Source organism: Geospiza fortis, unplaced genomic scaffold (assembly GCF_000277835.1).
Source record: "Geospiza fortis unplaced genomic scaffold, GeoFor_1.0 scaffold66, whole genome shotgun sequence".
NCBI lineage: Eukaryota > Metazoa > Chordata > Aves > Passeriformes > Thraupidae > Geospiza > Geospiza fortis.
Genome location: NW_005054312.1, coordinates 3,054,186 through 3,074,931, shown reverse-complemented (window position 1 = coordinate 3,074,931; position 20,746 = coordinate 3,054,186). Strand labels below are relative to the sequence as shown.

The 20,746-nt window shown below is 46.5% G+C and overlaps 1 protein-coding gene across 4 annotated transcripts; it reads left to right on the top strand.

The window, feature by feature from the left end:
* The first annotated feature begins 941 nt into the window (after window positions 1–941).
* On the top strand, window positions 942–13,261 carry PACSIN3 (protein kinase C and casein kinase substrate in neurons 3). 4 transcript variants are annotated; one of them, XM_031055770.1, is made up of 11 exons: window positions 942–1,034; window positions 2,486–2,586; window positions 3,022–3,178; window positions 3,960–4,195; window positions 4,593–4,748; window positions 5,307–5,482; window positions 6,276–6,396; window positions 6,861–6,991; window positions 7,648–7,713; window positions 8,228–8,315; window positions 9,954–13,261. In XM_031055770.1, the coding sequence occupies exons 2-11, from the start codon at window positions 2,533–2,535 to the stop codon at window positions 9,963–9,965; spliced, it is 1,197 nt and encodes a 398-aa protein (XP_030911630.1). In that variant the 5' UTR covers window positions 942–1,034; window positions 2,486–2,532; the 3' UTR covers window positions 9,966–13,261. The 4 variants fall into 4 exon arrangements, with proteins under 4 accessions (XP_030911630.1, XP_005419502.1, XP_030911631.1 ...); XM_005419445.3 differs by having other exon boundaries at window positions 8,228–8,388; window positions 9,954–13,258; XM_031055771.1 differs by lacking the exon at window positions 7,648–7,713.
* Window positions 13,262–20,746: the final 7,485 nt, after the last annotated feature.

Below are 20,746 nucleotides of genomic sequence, written 5' to 3'. Positions count from 1 at the left end.
AGCCTCAGCTGTGTCAATGCTGGTCACTTAGAAGGGATTTTTTTTTGCTTGTCTGTAGTTGGGTTTTTTTGTTATTTTTGTCTGTTTGTTTTTTTTTTTTAATAAATAAACTTTTTAGATTGAGGTAAATCCCCAGGGATGTAAATGTGAGATAAACAAAAATATCTTGTTCTGCCCTGGTTTTTCTTAGCCTCTGCAGACCTTTTACTTCTCTTTGCTCTGTGGAAGGCTGATGACCATATAGCAAAATAAAGTATTTCTGAGAATGTGATGGGAACAGCTTACAGAAACAAGGGACAAAAAAGCTCTCCTGCTGGAGGGCCACATTCTACCAGTGCAGTGCTAGGTGCTCCTGTACTAAAGGAACTGTAGACCAGCATATGCATTTTGGTGAGTTTTGCTGGCTTTTTCTTTTTCTCTTTATGTAGAGTTATCAAGTTCTTTGACTTGTGTATAAATCTTCATCTTTAGTTAAAAGAGACTGGAGAAGGTGTGTGTGTGTTCTTCTCTCTTTCTCCCAAAGGCAGCTTTGTGTAAAAGTGTATGCAGCAAGGGCATGAAGGCGGTGGGGTTTGCTAAACTGGACACTGTCCAGTGAGGGGGAGCAGGCCCCATGTGGGGTGCCTGGGTGCTTATTTTAGGTCTTTCTGGCCCTAGCTGTTCCCTGTGCTCAGCTGTTGTGATGCTACCTTTCCTGCACAGTGCTGTCAGCCACCCCAGTGTTTCTATTTTAACTCTCTCTGGGGCTAGATCTTGTGACACAAGGATTTGGCATCTCTCCTACGTGCTGGAACATGGCATCTCGGGAGGCACAGTGGGTGCAGCTGCTATATCAGAGGGTGCCCCTCCTAAGTAGCTGGTAGAAAAGGGACACCCCTTTGTGTGCATTAGAACAGGCATCATCTCTGCAAAGGAGTGTCTGACTCTGTCCATCTCTGTCTCCTCCAGTCTTTTTTCAGAGTCTGAAGAGCTTGAGACACACTAGCCAGCTTCCCACTGCTCCTCTGCGGCAGCGTCTCGTTTTCAGCTTTCAGGTACGTAGTTACTGGGGCCAGGAGTAGAGTTCTGTGCCCTGGAGGCTGTAAGATGGCTTTGCAGTCAAATGACAAATGTGGGGAGGGAGGACAGCTGATGGCATGGTGGAGGAATTAATTTTTCAAGGTTTGTGTACCTGGATGTCATATCCCATTTAACAACTTGCTTCAGTGACTGGAATTCAGCATTTCCAGCCTTCTGAAGAAGGCCAGAGGAACAGCGCTAATACACTTCTGACACACTCCATGGGATGACACTGGGCAAACATAGCCAAATGTGGGAAATTCCTGAAGTCTGGTTTGGGGCGCTTCACTGTGCGGCTCATGCCACGCAGAAGGATTTGCATGAGGTGGGAGATGTGGACTCTTGACCTGATCTTCTTCTCTGCTGTGTGCTCTGTGGGCTGGCAGAATGAGCAGATACCTCTCTGGGGTGTGAGGGAAGCTTTTTATAACTAGGAATGTGCAAGAGGAGAAGTGGCAGCATGCTGCATTAACCATGCATGCTGCATTAACCCGGGCTCGTCTGAAAAGAACTGGGTTTGTCAGCAAATGACTGGACTTGGGTCCTGTTACTCCTTCTCTCATTCTTGCACAAGAACAACCCTGAACCTCTCCCCAAGGAATTCATGGCTTTGTACCACATCAGGAACAAACTGGCAGTGCAGGCTAGCACAGGGGAATGGGCAGAAGTTCTGAGACAGCAGAGAATGACAGGAGCCTTTTACCTTCCAGTCTAGATTTTGAGCCTAATGCAGCAAGTGTAGTGAAAAGAGCAGCTGTGCAGGGATGTTTCTAGGGAGGCAGTGCTGATGGGTAACAGGCACGTGTGCTGTGCTGCTGTTTGGCTGGGTATGCCCCAGCACATTTCTGTACTTCTGCTCAAGCCCAGTTCAGCTGGTGGGCAGCTTATAGGGCTCCTCCACATTCAAGACATGCCTGCCTGCTGACTGCTCAGCCTTGTTTTCCCCAGTCAGTTGTAATCCTCTAATCCTGAGTCATACTGGGAAGCTGGAGTCATCTCCATTGACACAAGACTTTATTTAAAGTCTTTCAAGGCAGATTTTAAATAGCTTTAGCTACCTCAGTTTCTGTTACCCTCTCGAGGGCTTTGGTTAAGAACAGAATCTTTGCAGAAGTCTTTGGTGCTGCTGAAGAGTGTTGGATTCATGAGTATGTCCGATATTTGCACAGCCAAGGCTTGCAAGATTGTCTTCTACAACATCCTTTTCCAGCGTGTTACAGGCCTGCCAAGGAGGCCTCTTGTCTGCAGGGAGGGAGGAGGCCAGTTCAGCCCTGGGCATCTTTGCTGGACCTTGCCATCTGCAGCTAGAGTGGCACTGATGACACTACTTGACTGAAGGGCAGCAAGTTGGGCTCCTCCAGCTCCAAAAGCCATGGAGAACTATGCTGTCTGCAAAGGCTCAGAAATCACTTTTTTCTCTTCTCAGGTTAACTGAAATCTGCAAACATTCTCTGCTGCAAGAAAAAGAGGGTGATGTCATCAGAAGATGATGCTGGCGGGGAGGCTCCTGGGGGCAGTTTCTGGGAGGTAAGGAAGGATAATTGGCGTGTGAGGGAGGTAGGAGTGTCATCTTACCACCCACTGGTGGAATTGGGTTGAGTTCCAGGTCTGTGGTGACATGTTGCCCTTGAGGAGTGGAAGGGAGGAGCTGTGGGAAGGTTCAGTGCCATGCTGTGTGTTACTGCAGGGAGTAGTGAGTCTTTCTTCCATAGATACTGTGGAATGAGAATTCCTGACAGTTTAGTTGACATTAGTCTGAGCTGTGAGAGAAGCAAGCAAAGCATCTCAGCTTCTTCCCTCCAGTGCTGTGTCTGCCTGAGACTGCCAGAGGAGGGTCTGAAGCCCAGATGCTTCAGAAGGACCCATGTTCCCTCCCTGTGCAATGATGGACTTGCTTTCGTCTGTACTGTAGGAATGTGAAAGTCAGTACAGTCTAAAGGATAATGCTGTGTGACATTTCAGGCTGGGAACTACAAGCGGACAGTGAAACGTGTGGATGATGGCTACCGGCTCTGCAATGACCTTATCTCCTGCTTCCAGGAGCGAGCCAAGATAGAGAAGAACTATGCCCAGCAGCTAACAGAATGGTCCCGTAAGTGGAGGACCAATGTGGAGAGAGGTAAAGTTGGCATATCAGACTGGGAACAGGAAGCAATCATTGCACTCCCCTCTTTGAGTGCTGTCTTTTACTGAGGTGACATTGTTTCCTTGAGGGACAGGCTCCCCCTCCCCAGGAAGAGGGTAACTTTCTTGGGTGTCTTTTTTGTGTATTTGCCTGTTTTTGTAGTCAGTCCTCTGATTCACTTGGAGATGTGTTCTCTTGTCATGTGCATGGTTATTAAAGAAAAAAAATAATTTTGTGTTTAGTTTGGCAAGTCCTTGGGCAGTCCATGTCTTAAATGAAGCTTGAGATGCCCCCCTTTAAGGATGGCTTAGCTGTCTTCTCCTCCAGTCTGAGAATAACTCCTAATGATGTGATTTAGTGGCAGTGTGCTCAAACTGATAGTGTCTCACAAAGTAACAGGAAACAATGGAACAGATGTCCCAAAGGACCTGCTGGTCTGTGGAACAGAAGCCTAGCCTCAGTCGTGAATTAATGTTGCTCTCTGCTCTGAAGCCTAAGCCAAATTTGGGAAGAGAATTTTGTACAGAAGCCTTTTCTGAGCAGACACTGTCTGGGACAGTTGAAGCTGCCCAAAGAAATGCCCATCTCATCCAGCTCTAACAGCCAGTCTAGATGCTGCCTGGTGGAACTCTGGAGACCAGTCAGTGCTGACTTGTTATTGAGGCAAAGTTAGGGAAGTGACTCCATACTGGTAGATGTATGTAAGAGGAAGAGAATCTGCATTCCCTTCTGTGGGCAGTAGGTATAAGAGTCTCTCTGGTGCTTGTTCCTGCAGGTCCGCAGTATGGTACTCTGGAAAAGGCCTGGCATGCCTTCCTGACAGCTGCAGACAAACTGAGTGAAATTCACTTGGCTGTCCGGAACCACCTGGCTGGTGAAGATTCCGATAAGATCAAGGCCTGGCAGAAGGAGGCCTACCACAAGCAGATGATTGGCGGCTTCAAGGAAACAAAGGACGCAGAGGATGGGTTCCGCAAGGCCCAGAAACCCTGGGTGAAGAAGATGAAAGATGTAAGCAAAGTGTGAATGGGGAAAGAGAGATAAGGGTAGTTGAGCTGGCTGCCTGATTTCAAGAGCCACTGGGCAAACAAACTAGGTTAGCTAGAGTAGCAGAGAATTCCCAGAGAGGGATGGATCTCTCGAGGATCTCATGTTCTTGTGGTTTTACAACTTCCTTCCCATATGGGAAGACTTTGGTAACAGGTTTTGTATTCCTGCACAGCAGGTGAGCACTGAAAAAGAGATCATTGAAGGTACCACTTCCCACTGAAGCATTGTTTACTAAATGTTGAACTTGCATTCCTGTTAGGTTGCTGCAGACTCTAACAAACGTTAACATGCCTCCTCTGAGTATTGGAGGATCAATGTGGGCAGGATCATAGCTTTTTCTGCATCCCTTCTCCTGCAGGTGGAGACTTCTAAGAAAAACTATCATGCAGCCCGGAAGGAGGAGAAAACGGCCCATACAAGGGAGAACCATGCCAAGGCAGACTCGTCTGTCTCACAGGAGCAGATGCGCAAGTTGCAGGAGCGTGTAGAGAAGTGCACTCAGGAGGCTGAGAAGGTGTGTGTGTGTGTGTGTGTTCTATGGATGGGGGTCACAAGGACACTCCTTTCCAGGAAAAAGCATTGGTGGCAATGTCCCTCTGTGAAATTACTCAGCTGAAGCCTGTAAGAAGATGTGAAATCCCATCATCTGAGGTTTTAGTGAGCTAGACTGAAACTTCAGGAACTAAGATCTTGGTCTTTGGAGTTAGGCAAGATCCTAATTTATAAATGAATTTAAAATAAAAAAGGAAAAAAGTATAGGGGATTTGGTGCAGGAAGTGGAACCTGTAGAGCTGAAGACCTGGCTACCAAAAATAGCTGATTTGTCTATCCACAAGAGGAAAAGTGTGGAAGTCTTGTATGAAAAAGAGTAGTAAGGAAGAACAGGAAACTTGCAAGAATATTAGGAGAGCAATGGACTGGCACATCAGCTGTGGGATTTCTTAATTCTTTGGTGTGTTTTTTCAACAGTGCAGGGGGGAAAAATTTATCAGTCCCAAGCCAGAGTAGGGAGGGTTGTTACTTCTTTGCCATCAGGGTAACACACCTCATCATTGCTGTGTTCCTGCTTCAGTGCAAGGATCAGTATGAGAAGATGCTGGAAGAATTGAATCGCTACAATCCCCGCTACATGGAGGACATGGAGCAAGTGTTTGAGGGCTGTCAGGAGGCAGAGCGCAAGCGATTGTGCTTCTTTAAGGAGATGCTTCTGAATCTGCACCAGCATCTCAACCTCTCCACCAGTGAAAGGTACTGGCCCCAATGCAGAGGGGAATTCTGCCAGCCTGGAATGCTTAGGCTCTGGTGAGGGGTGCCAGTTCTGGTGTCTCTGGAAGCTGCTTGCATCAGCCAGATCTCACTTCTTCCCCTTTTAGAATTGGCATTTGGTCTCTGTAGAGTGACCAGTGCTGGGGTCTGTAACTGTAGGCAGTGCCAGGCTCCCCAGAGATGATTTTCTGCCTTTGAACCCTTCCTTTCTCATTAATCTCCAGTACTGTCCTGTGTATGTACTTCTATCCTATGAAAAGCTTCATGTAGCTGTGTTATGTAATCCCAGGCTAAGGAATGTAGTAGCTCTGTTGCCTTCTAGTATTGATGATTATTCCATTCCTATTTTGCCCTTAGTAGAGAGACCTTTTGTGAAGAAATGCCTGTAAGCCCACGAGTTGCCCTAAGCAGAGGTTACACAGGGGTAACGGGCACAGCCAAAAATCTTCTCTGCCCCTTTTATGGTATAGACAACAAATCTGAGCCACCTCCCTGTCCATGTGCAAGAATGTGCCAAGTTATTTCAGTGCTCACTTAGTGAGCTGTGCTGGCACTTGTTAGGCACTGCCACACCAAACAAGCCCGTCCTGTTTGCCAGGCTGACTCTCCAGAAAGGGAGGCTGCGTTTTCCTAGGGCTGAATAGGTGATGCTCAATCCTGTGGGATTGAGGATGCTATGTAATTGTGCATGAGGTTAATCTCTTCCTTCCTACTTGGCTTTTGCGAAACTGCTGAGGAATTTGATTACTGGTGGTTCTGTCTGTTCTGGTTGTAGCTTTCATGCATTGTATCGGGATCTCCACCAAGTCATCATGGCTGCAGACAACCAGGAGGACCTGAAGTGGTGGCGCAACACTCATGGACCGGGCATGGCGATGAATTGGCCTCAGTTTGAGGTGGGGTAGCATTCTAGACTCTGGTAGTGCTATTTCCAAACAATTAGCTGCTCAGCTGAAACTGGCCATTGCTAGTCTTGTGTTGGAAAGACCATGTCTTTGCTCAGCAGGCTCAGGATGTTGGGCTCTTCTGAAATTGTTGTGTTGTAAGCTGTCTGCTGCCCAAAGAGTCGTGCATAGGCTGCCAAGCTATACTCCAGCCATCCAACTGCAGGTCAGAGAACAGGAGGTGGTGCTCAGGGCCGTGGGACAGCTTTCTGTGATGATTTTCTCACCGCCTCTCTTGTTGCACCTTGGGATTCAACAGAAATGAGCCTGTTATACCAGCAGGGCTATTGAGCTGACCACTTCAGCTGCTACCAAAGTACAGCCTGGTCCTCTGTTGTTCTGTATTGGGCAGAAAAGATGCACAGAGTGTTTCTATCTGAGTGGCTTTGATGGTATTACTGGTTTTCCCTGGACAGGAATGGTCCCTTGAAACACAGAGGCAAATCACCAAGAAGGAGAAGAGTGGCAAGATGGCTGATGATGTCACACTGACTAGCATTTTGCCTACACGAGATGGTGTTGTCTCACAGACCCCTCTGCAGACAAGGTAAAGGCTGAATTCTGGGATACATCATGTTAGGAAAAGTACAGTCCTGCCTAGGGTCATGAATGAGTTGTGTTGATAAGAGTAATCTCTTCCTTAATTTCCATGTCTCTTGCTTATGGCCTTACCTGTGGCACTCTAGAAAAGGCCATGTAGAAAATGCTGTTTAGGGTAGCTGTTTGGTTTTGGGTTTGTTTTGTTGGGTTTTTTGGGATTTTTTTTGTCTAGCACATTCTGCCTCACAAAATGCTTTCCTGGTAAAGATCCTTCCAGTGACAAGATTTAGCCCAGTCTGACTAGTGCTGTCTGATTCTGGCATGCATTTCCCCAGTTCTTCCTCCCAAACAGGGTGAGAAAAGTTGGGGGTTGTGTGGTTTCCTAAATGAAGGTAACAAATTCTTATTGTTTTTCCCTGGTATGGTGCTGAACAGTACCTGTCAAGTTTGAGTATAGCTGCTTCCCGTGCCAGGAGGCAAGCCTGGAGAATAGGGAGAAGCAGAACAGACTCATCCTACTGTTACAATAGCTGTCCGGCTTTAAAAGGTAGACTCTGGCCAAAGTGAATTGAGCAGAGAAGAATGGGGATATAGAGATTTTTCAAGGCCACTACTGTATTTCACAGTCAATTGGATTCAAGGGCCCTATTTGCCAATCTACAGGTTTTCCTATCAAGAGGAGCAGAACAGCCTCTTCTATGACACCCTGAAGGCACCAACCCATGTGAAGTTAGTATGGAATATAGCCTCTGCAGGGTTCTTTGGGTTCCAGGTGTCTGTCCTCTGCTGCTCTTCCCCTCTGCTCTTGTCCCTGACTTGGAAAACATAATTCCAGCCATCTCATCAGGATGCAAAACACAGCTTTTCCTCTCTGTCTTATTCTTAGCTGGAATAACTCTGGATGCAGCTGGGCTGTCCCTTTAGGACTGGCCTTCCTTGTATAAGAAGGTCTGCTAGAGTAGGAGGAGGTCATGAAGAGTTGTGTGTGTGTAAAAATACTTTGACAGTGAGTTATCCTCCTGGCCCTCAGGGTTCTAATGCTAGGGTGGTCTCAACAAAATCTATTATCTCCTGGGATCTCTCTTCCCTGTTTGCCCTCGCTTGACCTTTGGGCCTCTTGCACCCTGTCCTACAGCAGAGCAGTCTCAGGGGGAGTCAGGGTGGTGCATGATTCAGGAGGAGGTTGGTGAAAGATCAATGCACTAACAACCATATTGTCCCCTCTTGCCTCCCACGCACACAGCGGAGGGAAGGAAGACATTTCGGAGTGGTCAGATGAAGACATTCCCAAGAAGTGCCTGGATGCCAACGGGCATGAGGAAGACCTAAAGGTACCAGGTGTACGGGTACGAGCACTCTATGATTACACGGGACAGGAGGCTGATGAGCTGAGCTTTAAAGCAGGTACAGAAGCACTAATCTCTTACTAACCTTCTGCTGTCCTCTCTTGGGCTCACTGAATGATTGCAACACTCTGTAAGAATTGGATGTCCACTTGAAAACTGCCCTTTATTCTTCCCTTGGTCTGACCACTGCCAGTTCCTTCGAGGTGGATGACACAGTGGGAAATCCAGCTTTTTCTAGACCAGAAGGTAGTGAGGCCACATGGCAAGAGACTGCCTAGGCCTTGGTCAGAGTGCAGGGAGAGCAGACCCCTGCCTCTTCTTAGGGCATTTATTCTGAATTGTGTCTTGAACCTTTATTAAATGTTTCTCCCTTGCACCATTGATATAAAAATTACACGGCTGTTCTGGGTTGTCTTTTCAAATAATGTGTAGATAGATATTTTGGGAGAAGCTTACCTGACTGACATGTACTACTGAAGGCAGAGGTCAGCTGGCAAAAAACAGCTATGCAAACTGTTGCTCAAAATTGGTATCTCATGAATGGAGATCCTGGCCTGCAGCAGAGGATTGAGCGCTGGAGCAAACAGACCTGTCCCCTTTTCTTCCTTTACTTAAATTTAAGTTTGCATGTGCCCTCCTCTCATCTTCAAGTGGACATTGTGATCTTGGGAGTGTCTCTGATCTTGCTTGTTTTGAGTTTTACATGGTATCTCTGTGCTATAGCTCTCCAAAACACACCCACTGGAAGTCACTGAAGTCCTTCAGTAGCAGGGCCTTGTGCAGGCCAATATCTGTGCTGCAGTGTTACCATACTAGTAAATTTCCTAACATTAACTTGTTGCTTTAAAACATCCTGCAATATGGGTGCTCTAGAACTTGACTTTGTTCTTTCTTTCCACTCAGCAGATGAAATGGGGTATGACTTGTTAGCTGTAGTCATCTCCTTTTGAATCAGCTCTGAGCAACACATACCATTAAGGCTTCAGCTCAACAGCAGTGACTTTCTGAGACTCTGCCAATGTGGGATGTGCCCATTGATGCAGTCAGACCTCCCTCTCTGACAGAAGTATGACCTTCTATTGGTTGAGGAGGGGATCTTTCTGCCCCTCCCAAAGTAGATGTGGGAATGTTAAAGGTCTTTCCTGGTCATAGTCTGAGAAATCAGTTGATCTCATGCCTTACTGGCCAAACCAGACACTCCATCATGGAATAGACCTTTTGGCTCCTACCAGCCAGAGCTTAGCAGCTTCTTGAATTTCCTTCCCCCTTGCCTATCAGAGGAGCCACTAAGAAAAAAAAAGTCTCAGATCTGTCTGATCACTCTGGTTTGTAAGCATGTTCCTTAGGGAGAGAAAAGCAGGCAGAACTATAGAGCCAAAAGATTTCTGATGCTTAATAGAAGAAGTGAAGGTCTGTTTAAGTTCCTTGGCCAAGGTGATAGTACTGAGTATAAATACTGAAGAGATCAGTGATTCTGGCTTTAATTAAACTGCATTTTGATAAGGGGAGAAGAGTGTGATGATTGAGACCAATAGTCTTGTTTTTTATAAAGTCATCTTAGGTGGGTAAAATGCCATGCTGCCTTTCTCAAGGCTGCCTCCTAATGACTGTTCTTACTTTTAGGTGAAGAACTAATGAAGATTAGTGAGGAAGATGAGCAGGGCTGGTGCAAAGGCCGACTTCTCACTGGTCAAGTTGGACTCTATCCTGCTAATTATGTTGAGAAGGTTGGATCATGATTGCTGCTGCCCCACCAGTGCCTCACAGCCATACCAGCATCTCCTGCAGAGGTCACTGGGTCACTCCTGGCCCCCACCCACCTTTGCAGTATATCCAGCAGCTTCTGGACTTTAAAGGCACATATTCCATGTAACTAATGCTTCATTTAAACATCTAGATCTGTAGGGATTTTCTAAAAAATAAACAAGGATGAATAAAGACTTTTCTGAGCACTACAGTAGTGTAGGAGTGCAGAAAGAAACAGATCCTTTTGACTTGCACTGAGTGAAAGGAGGTAAGTGTTTTCATGGAGCTCTATAAAAGAGAGAAAGCATACTTCCTTGACTTCAGTGCACATGCATCCATAGTGCATTGGGTGTTGAGGTCTGCCCTGCCTCCAGGCTTCTTGTTCAATGAATTTTTGATATGCAGTGTAATAGGGAACTTCTACTATTGTTTCCCCTTTTTAGCTCCATCAAGCTGACTGGCAGAAAGGTCTCTCTTCTTGCATGTATTTTATAAGTTTTCATTATCCCTCACCTGCAAGCTTGTTGGCTTCCCTGATAAGGCAGCTGGTAAAAGTTACACAGCTACAACCTGAACATCCCTTTTCACTGTCCTCATTTTTATTGGGATAACCCCAGGAATGAATGATGGTATAGCTGAGGCCCAGGAGAAAGAAGCTTCTGTCTTGCATGGTGTGGCTGTTCAGGCTAATGAGTTCTGAACAGACCTGTTGTGCAGCAAGTTGGAGTTGACTGAATGTTGCCTGAACTAGAATGGTCTTTGACACATGCTGAAGGCTGGTTTTAACAAAATGACAGCCATGTTCCAGTGCTGTTCTGCTTAGGATTCCTAAATTCACTTCTGTATGTTGGGGTTTCTAAAGCATCTAGATTATTTTGGCTGCACCTCTCTTCAAGAGCACTTAGTCCACAGCAGAGACCCTCTTTTTTTCCTTTCCAGTATCTTCTTGACTTACACAGGGCTAGAAGTGCACTCCCTGCTTTGCCAAAGACCCCTGCACTGTGATGAGGGTTGCACTGTGGAAGTTGCCTGCTGGCTAGCACAAATTACCTATAGAGGGATAACTCCCCTTTTTATCCTGAATTGCTGCAAGTGCACTTATGCCTAGTTAAGTGCCATTCAGCAGGGAGGATGTGTCCAACATCCTTATCTCACCTGTCCTCATGCCTTTGAAAGCCTGTGAGGCTGCTGGGAAGACCTGATCCTAGTGCTCTGCATATTCCAACATAGGGACTGATTAGCCCAAGAGCTTGAGGGAACAAAAAACTGGAAAATCTCCCATTGCCAGAGAAACAAAGGCAAACAAGCAGTTGCTTAAAAATGGCTTACTTAGTACATCTGCTTGAAACTGCTGCTGAAATGCATTTTGAGTTTGTAGTAACCTTCTGTAGTGATATTCTTATTCTGGCCAGTGTGAGTGACCTGGCTCAGTCAGACTCACAGAACTCAGCTGAGCCTCCATCAACCACTTGGGGTGAACTGCTTCAGAGCTGTTTGGAAAAAGGGTGCTGCACATAAGAAAGGCTGAAGTCATGGGTGAACATCAGGATTAAATGGCCAATATTGTGTTAACAGTAGCTAGTAAACCGTAATGTAGACTGAAACAGAGGAGGGGATAGACATATTCAAACACTTAATTTATGAAGATTAAAGTATCACAAATATCTCGTTGCCTGACTGACAACAGAAATTAACCTTTTCCAGCATACTGCATGCCTTGAAATGTAGTCTGCCATGGACAAAGAGATGGGAGACTAATGTTATTTAGTGTTTTGTGAGACCACAGAAACTTACAGTTGGAAAGTTTTGCTTGAAATATCCCTAACAATGTACTTCATGAATGGGGAAGAGGGGTGCAAACCAAAAGAAAAAGGCTAAAGCATTTTGCTCAGAGTCTATCATGACATTTCTCAATAAAAGAGAAAGTATTTCCAAAAGGCAATTAAATATCTAAGCAACAGACATTAAAAATGCCTGGATTTAGCTATGAATTTAATTAGTATTCTAGGTTCAGTATCTGAAGATGCCTCTAAGCTTATGCCATGTAATTAGACATGTTGGTGTACAAGCACTTGGATTTATTTAAAGGTCCAGTCTGCTTTCAGATCTGTGTCCCACATAAAAATATAATTAGTGTTGTGCAATAATGCAAGTGTTCCACTTGCTGACCCACAATGGAATGATTTGTTGCTCCTTTGTCTTAGCACATGTGAATGTGAAGAGAGCCTGCCAGGCTTCTGAGAGAACTGAGATTAAAACAGCACTAAAATTACCTGAGATGTCCTATGAACAATACTGAAGTTTCCTTGATTAACCTGCATATTTCAAACACTAATGCTAGACTTTCATGTAAGGTCATAAAATGGTAGAAGGGAGCTACAGAGGATGACATGGAAAATTTACTTCTAACTGCTATTTGAGTTCTAGTCAGGCTGTAATTAGGGATGGAGGTAGGTGTGGCCAGAACATGCTAAAGGACAGAAATGTCCAGTGAACAGAAACCTCTGATTACAGTACAAACAACCTGAATTTCCACAGGATAAAGTCTGAACAGACTTGTTTGTCGTAGGAAAACATGACCACCTGATTATAGTGGGCTGGTTGAAGGTTTCCAGAAATTGTGACATACTGTATCCTACTTGAGCAAGTACTCTAGGGACTCTTTGCACATCAGAAATTCCTGCCAAGAGCTGAAGTAATGGACAGCAGACAATACATTGAGAATGAAAAATTGCTTGGCTGGACTATACCTCAGAAACAGGCATGGCACTTAGTCCTGGCTACCCAAAACCATCTGGATTAGTAAAAGAGAGCTGTGTAGTAAAGATCTAGCTGGAGGGAAGGAGGAAAAAACAACCCCAAACCAACCCACATCTAATGATCTTATACTAAAGTAATAGCTCTACCTGGATACTTGGTTTTTCACAGAAGCAAATGAGGTTTTGTTAACCACAAAGGTTCTAGTTGAAACTTCCATGCCATGCCAGAATTTTTGTGTGCGAACAGAGACATGTACACAGAAACTAATTGCTGTGCCTGAATTCCAGAAGGCCAGTGAAGCCTGTTCTTCCCCCACGGTTTTTGTAAAAAAAATACAAATGCACCTCTGTGCCTGATGGGCAACACAGTGAATAATTATCTAGTCATATTTTATTTTTTAATAAAGCTCTTCCTTGTGGAAAGCACATATACCTGTGGTTAGCAGATAATTCATTTGGTTCTGGCATCTTCCTGGAAAAGAATTTTGGAACTATCATGCAAAGCTTGGATTTCCTGTTGATGAATCTTGTAGGAAGAGGAAGTTAAAGATTATCTATGACAGATCACATCCATTTCCCCAAAATATCAGCTGAGCTTGCCTAACCCAGTAATGGTTTTGCCCTGTAGGCAAAATCTGGGTCACAGAGCCCACGGGCCAGCTGTGCAGTGGGATGGCAGCTGAGTTGTGGTTAGCCTCCAGCTCTGGGTGGCACTCCCACAGCCCTGCCTGGAGCTTGGGGCCATTTCTGCTTTAGTTTACTTTCCATCCCACTTCCCATCCCCTGTGTCCTTGTGGCTGTTTTGCTTGGCACTAAGCACCGAGGCAGGTGCAAGTATGTGGCAATCCTGCACAGAGACCCATCAGTGCCATTAGAAACTCCTGCACCACCTCTGCTCTGCTCTGTTTGCAGGTCCAGCCCAAGGCCACAGCTGTGAGGCTGTGCAGCTCAGCTCTGTTGTCTCCTGCAGGCTCTGTGTGAACTGGAGCTGCCTTGGCTGCATTTGTGTGGCTGCTGGCATTATGCTTAGGGACAGCAGGCTGCTGAAATCCCTTCTGCTTGCCAAGAAAGCTGGTGTTGCAGTTTTAATGGGCTTGAGCACTCCACTCAGACCCATAGGTGATCATTTCTAGGGTAACTGCACTGAGACCAGCTGCTGACAGATCATGGGGCTGAACATGAGACAAAGCCAGTGCCACAAACCCCATCCTGACCCATGGAAATGTGGTTGGAAAATACCCACTGCAGGCTGGCAGCAAAGGTTGTACAAAAGAAACAAGAATAGTAAGATGGCATGATACAAGGCAAAGTGCCTTCAAAGGGACCTTGCACCAAAAAAAAACCGGAGAAACAAAAAACTTGTAACCATGTGATGAAGCCCTGCCCAGGTCCAGGCTCCAAGGAGCTGAAAAACTCAGGGCTGCAAGGGAGTGAGACTTTACCAAGCTACCCTAGGTTCTGTAGGTTCTGAAAATGGAAGAAACTGGTTAGTTATCTTTTGAACATCTTGACTAAGCAACGTGGCTCCAGTGAACTTTTCCAAACTAAATTTCAGGCCAAATCACCTCAGCTGCTTTCAGCACATCTATTTTTTGGCCATGTCCTGCTTTTCATCATTCAATAACCCTGCTTGCAGAGGTTTCTGGTTTGTCAGTCTCTCAGCTTAAGGCAATTACAGCTGCAGCTTGAGGCAGCTCAACAGGCAGTGTAGTGGTGCTCAACACTTCTTCCCCCTTAGTGTGGGGATCCATAAGCTCTCCTCTTCAGTTTCAGCCCCTTCACTGGGTCCTAATTACACATCCTGTGGTCCCTTCCTTCCTGCATTTCCTTTCTGTCCAAGCAGCTGGAAGTCTTCCAGGTCCTCCACTCTCCCCGTTTGACTTTACCTCTTTCCTGAATCTATTGTTCCTGCTTCCAGCAGAAGGCTGACACTGAAACAGTCACTGCCCCCAGCTGTAACCACAGTAGCCCATTCTTTCAGATTCTCTTCAGGGCTTCGCCACAGACAGTGCCAGACAGTTCCTAAGGAATGCTGCATCCATAATTCTATGGATGTTTGTTTCACCAGTGGCTCTGCATCCCCTCTACACATTGCAGCCACCTATGGAGCTGAAGTACTGCTACCTGCTCCACCTGCACCCAAATCCTTCAGTCCTAGTGACCTGTTAGACAGTGGTGATTCCACTCTGAAAATCCTTTTTTTTCAAAAGAGCTTTCTCATTTTGCCTTGCTTATTACCTTGTCTTCTGGTCAGCTCTGCCTGCCTTTCTTTCATGGGTCAGTCTTCTGCTTAAGGCACACTCCCAGTGCTTGTAGGGGCTGCAGGCAACTAGTCCCTGTACTAAAGGGATTCAGTTTATTTAGAAAACTCCTGAGTGGGATCATCTGCAGGGAGGAGAGATTACACACCTACTGGAAATTTTTGAAGAGTCATGTCTGACAGGTGGACATCCCTGCTGGTTCTGACCTCAGGCAAGTTAGTGCCTGTGCTGTCAAGTGCCCTTGAAAGAAGAGAGCTCAGGGTCTACTCATTTCTCAGTTTTTCACCTTGCTTCCATGTGGTGTGATGTGTATGTCTTCCATCACTTGAGTGATTGTCCCCTGCCAAACAGCCTGCTGGGGATGTTACAGGGACACCTGTAACATCTCCAAACAGACCACCACAGCAAGATCTAAAACTAGTCCTCAGATCCAGGAAACCCCAGGCCACATCAGCTAGCATACCCCTGCTTTGGGGTATATCTAAAGCTTCCCAGGTCCAAAGCACCTGCCAGGCCAGAGGTGATATTACTAAACATTTGCAAATGAACATTTAATTGTAATAGTGGAAATGGAATGGAGTAACAAAAGCCTGAAGATACACATGTGTATACACACAGACATTCACTTAACAACTACTCAGGAGCAGCACACTCCTGCCCTGGTCCTACACTCCCATCACCCTTTCCATCAAACTGCAGCAGTTTTTCTGGCAGCCCAGCAAGGCTGTCTGGCACAGCTGAAAGGGACAGTCCTCTCTTCTCCCTTTCAAGACTTCCTAGCCCTTGCCTTACTTATTCAGTGCTTGCACAAGCCCAAGATGGGCTGAGCAATGCAATGACAATCGCTGTTTGAGCAGGGCTCAGGACACAACTCAGCCCACAGCTGCCACTTCCCAGAGTGGGTGCAAGGGACAGCATGTGCAGCAGGACCAGCCTTTTGGCTGCTACACAACCCCAAATCAGAGCAAGCCATCCATAACTACACTTCTCACTATTGCCCATCTGTTGTGTTCCTTAAATTATGTGTTCCTTCAACCTTTGCTGGCTTTTCTCCAAACCTCAACATTTGCAAGACTGCAGTAAAATTGTGTAAGTTGTGAATTTTATTCACTGTATACATACTGTATTAGCTCCTTATCTTAGATCTTGCTGGAAGCATTGCATGGAGGCAATGAGTGACATGACTGCCTGCATTGGTGCTATACTTTTTCCTAGGGAGGCAGCAACTAATTACACCCAGTCCAGCACACTGGCAGCCTGGTCAGTCACAACCCTCAGCCAGCTGCTTCCCTTGCATCAATCCAAGTGAATACGTGGCAGGGCACTTTGCTGACTTGACAGAAACCTAACCTAACCCAAGGAAAAGTTTTCTATATGATCCCTGAAACCACAGATAATTAGAAGCATCCTCTTACACATTGTCCCTTTCAGCTGGGAAGGAACATACCTGCTGAGAACCTGTCCCTTGTTGTAGTGAGGAGAATGCTTTATACTCAATTTTCCCCTCCTCCATTTGCGGCTATGTTTGCTCCTTCCACTGCTGAAAATAGCCAGGCTGCTCTGAAATACTGAGCAGATTTCTCCCAGACTTACTGGCTATCCCCAAGGGAAATTACATGGATTAGTTAGTGTCTGTGAACTGCTTAGTAAAAGAGGAGGAAAAAAATTTTAAAAAATATATGTGTTAGAAATTGCTTCTTTGCCCAAGGCATCATTGTAGATTTCTGGTACCCCACCACTCAACATTGTGAACTACAGGAAACTACCTCTCCCTGTTACTTTTTGGGTGGTTTACTGAATTTGCCATCTCCTTTCCCAAAACTTCTCATTCAACAAAAGTGTGAGAGGCCAACGGGTCTGAATAGGAAAGGAGGACTCAGCCACCTCATGTCTCTCCTGCACAGTCCTATCACCCATGTTCTTTGCTGGGCAGTGAGAAAAGAGCAGAGTCCCTTTTTCCCTCTACCACCCTGCTTTTGGACAGACTCACAGAGAAGCACTTCTTAACCTTTGGTTCAGGCCTGAAAGTTCAGGGCATGTTTTATCCCCGTCACAGCACTTCCCTCCTGAATCTCTCCAGCTCTTTCACAGTAACCTCATGCCCTCAGATTACCAGACTTCTGTATTGAAAATGTGTCCCTGGTGGTATGGCAGACTCCCAGGATCATGCCTGGTCATCATCCTTTGCTTTCCTTTGCTGCCTTGGATAATGCTGGGAACTATCTTTTATTGGCAGAGGTGGATAACAGAAGGTGATCTCTGATTAGAAGGCTACATCAGGGTCTGGTGTCACAGCAGTCAGGAGGAAAAAGGTACATGTCAGTTGGGATGTAGATGGATAGGGAAGCTGAGAGCCAAAGAACAGGCTGCCAGCTTGGAGCTCAGAAATTCAGCACTAAAGCACATGAGATGCAAAAGAAACAGATGCAGGAAATAGCAAGAACAGTGCAGTGACAGCACTCATTCACAGGGAACAGTCAGCAGCAGGAGGTCTTTCCTGTACTGACAAAGGCAACAAAAAACTGATTATTTCTCAGACCAGCAGCATGCTCTCCCTGCTGCTTTTATGCAAAACTGATGGACAGGATCAGCAGCCTTGCCAGGATCTGAAGCAACCAGCATGGGTTTGAAGGCTGGCAAGAGACCCTGCTGAGGTAGAGAAGCTGAAGCAACCCTGCTGTAGCAAGCATTCTGAGGGTACAATGCAGTGAACAGAAACCATGCTTCCTCCATGGAGGAGAGGAGCTGGCACTGTATCTTCCCATGTCTCTAGCACACACCAGCAGAGACAAAGTGTGACACTGACCTACTGGCCTCTGAGGCTGCTTGGCTCCTCCTGAGCATGTGCCATCTCTCTCTGTCATGATTTAACCCTGCATCCAAGCATCACACAGCTCACTCCACCCACCCTACACAACCCACTGGGATGGGGAAGAGAATTGGAAAAAGATAAAATTGGTGGGTGGAGATAAGAACAGTTTAATAAATGAAATAAAGTAAAATATTATAATAATAATAAAAAAGGAATTAAACCCAAGAAAAACAAGTGATGCACAATACAGTTGCTCACTGCCTGCTGACTGATGCCCATCCCATTCCCAAACACAGGAAAGAAACAAGCAGAGAAGGGGAGCAGCACCACATAACTGATGATGACAGGGCAGGAGCAAGCAACTCAGGTTGAGGCAGCTCCAGCCAACATGAACACAAACACTCCCAATGCACTCCCATCATGTGAACTTCCTCCTCTACAAGAGATGCAGCTTACACAACCTGGCACCAGAGACTCCCTCTCCTGCCCTTCTGTAGCTTCACCTGTCAGGGCCCTGAATGCACTAACAGACCTTCACAGTCCAGAGCAGCCTCCCCTGCAGCTCTGCCCAAAGCCTCTGCCCATGGGGTTTGCAGAGGGTGTGTTTGCATTTAAACTCAGCCCAGAGTTCCCAGGCCCTGTCTGAGCTACGTTAGAGCAGTATTAGTCTCTGTCTGTGCTTTCTTGATCTTAACCTGTAGGCTGGTTCATCAGCCTGACCTCAGGCTTGCCTTGCCTTAACACCACAGACACACCTGGCAATCACTGGGCCTGATCCTGACCCAGTTTGACTGCAAGCTACCTCATCACCATGAGCTTGTCCAGTTATCTCAATTCTTGGTGAAATCCGGGCTATGGCAGGCCTGCCCGGCTCTCAGCTACTGTGGGAATGGGCCGTGCCCCATGAGGGGCCTGGCTGCTGGCCTCAGGAACAGCCCCTCACAGTTCTCCTTGTCCTGGTGTGCAGCCAGCCCTGACATCAGCTCTCCTGGTATGACTGCCAGGACAGCTGCACCATGAATGGCATCGGGGAACTCAACTTGTTTAAAAATAGCTGCGAGGAAAATGCTATCAGTTACTTTTACCTGCATTACTTCCCCAGCACACGTGTGTGTAATCCCAGAAATGGTACATAGGCACCATTAAGGGAGTAGAATAAAAGCAACAGAAACCAGGGAGTACTGAAGACTGCTGCCAAGAATGAGCTCTGTCAGGCTAGATCAGGCTTCACTATCCAGCTCAGAAACTTATCTCAGAGCAGCTTCAATCAGATGTGTCAGCCAGAAGCCTCTCATCTTACTGCATGTACCTACCATATCAGGTCTCACTGTGACCATACAGTTGGGGCTTTGCTGATTCCCAGAACACAAGACCCTGCTAAACCTGCAAAGTCTGCAGGACTTTTTTTTTCTTAAAAACTCTGTTGCTCCTGATTGCATCTCTATGTCCCAATACTTTATGTATCTTCCTAAGAGCATGGGTCCTAGGTTTCCATTGCAAGGGATTCTATTGTCCACCTTAACATCTGTGGAAATGAGTGAAGAAAGCCTTTACGTTTAAACTAAAAGTTGTCTTGTCCAAATATTAGTACATTTAAGAGTTTCTTTTAGTGACAAGATGGTGCTGCAGAGCAACCTCTTTTCAGAGGTAAAGAAATGCATTCCATCTCTGTAGTACCGTGCTACTGATTAACTTCTGTTGTTGTTCTCATCCTCCTGAACCTCTCATTGCTCTGCAGTCACTTTTTTTTTTTTTTTTTTTTTTTTTTGCTAAAACATGAAGTGGACTATATGCCATTGACTTCTAGTTCACAGCACAGCCATATTTTTTCTATTTTTCCTGCATTATAACTGAATTACTTTCTAGCCAATACCCTACTGTTTCTAGGCAAGTAACACAGCAGTATTAAGGGCCCTGACATAATTTTTGCTCTGAAGTAACAACTTCCCTACCTTGGTTACTGCATAGCCAAGTAATAGCTTCTTGAGAGGTTTCCCCTGATTAAATCAGGGCTATGAAGATGGAGAAAAGTCTGAAGGGGAAGCCATACCAGGTGTGGATGAAGTCACTTGGTCTTTCAGCCTGGAGGAAACTGAAGGGACCTCATCCCTCATCATGGTCTTCAATACCCTCACGAGGGGAAGCATAGGGGCAGGTACTGATCTCTTCTCTTTAATGACCAGTATCAGGCCTAGAGCTGTCAGCGGAGATTTAGGTTTGATATTAGAAAAGAGTTCATCACCCACAGGGTGTTTGGGCACTGGAACAGGCTGCCCAGGGAAGTGGTCACAGCACAAGCTTGGCAGAGCTCAAGAAGTGTTATGACCATGTTCTCAGGCACATGGCATGACTCTTAGGGATATCCTGTGTTGCGCCAAGAGTTGGACTCGGTGATCTATGTGGGTGCCTTCCAACTCAGGACATTCTGTGGTTCTGTAAATCATTTCCAAATCCCCGTTCGTTTGTGCCCGGCGCCCTGAGGTGGCTGCTGGAGCAGGTGATGCCTGTAAACGCTGCTCTGAGATGACCCGCGCCAGGCACGGCCCCATTGCTGTTCTAAAGCTCCCTTCTCTCGGCCCGGTCTCAAAGCACAGTCCTGGGACACAGCCAGCAGGGCTCCCCGGCAGCGCTGGGACTGCGGAAACCGCTCCGAGCTCACGGGGCTCTCGGGGCGCCGTGCAAAGCCCGATGTGCACAGAGCGGTGCCGTGACCCCCACGAGGCGTCCAGCCAGCGCAGCGGCCGGGGTGACCCAGAGCTAATGCTGCCCCACATCCCGGGAGCGGAGGGAAGGAGGGACCTCGCTCTCTTCTCGCCCTTCACACCCACAGGCGCGGGG

Coding starts and splice junctions, on each gene's coding strand:
- PACSIN3 (XM_005419445.3), top strand. CDS start 2,533: ATGTCATCAGAAGATGATGCTGGCGGGGAGGCTCCTGGGGGCAGTTTC. Junction 3,179..3,959: donor GAGGACCAATGTGGAGAGAG/GTAAAGTTGGCA, acceptor TTGTTCCTGCAG/GTCCGCAGTATGGTACTCTG. Junction 4,196..4,592: donor GGGTGAAGAAGATGAAAGAT/GTAAGCAAAGTG, acceptor CTTCTCCTGCAG/GTGGAGACTTCTAAGAAAAA.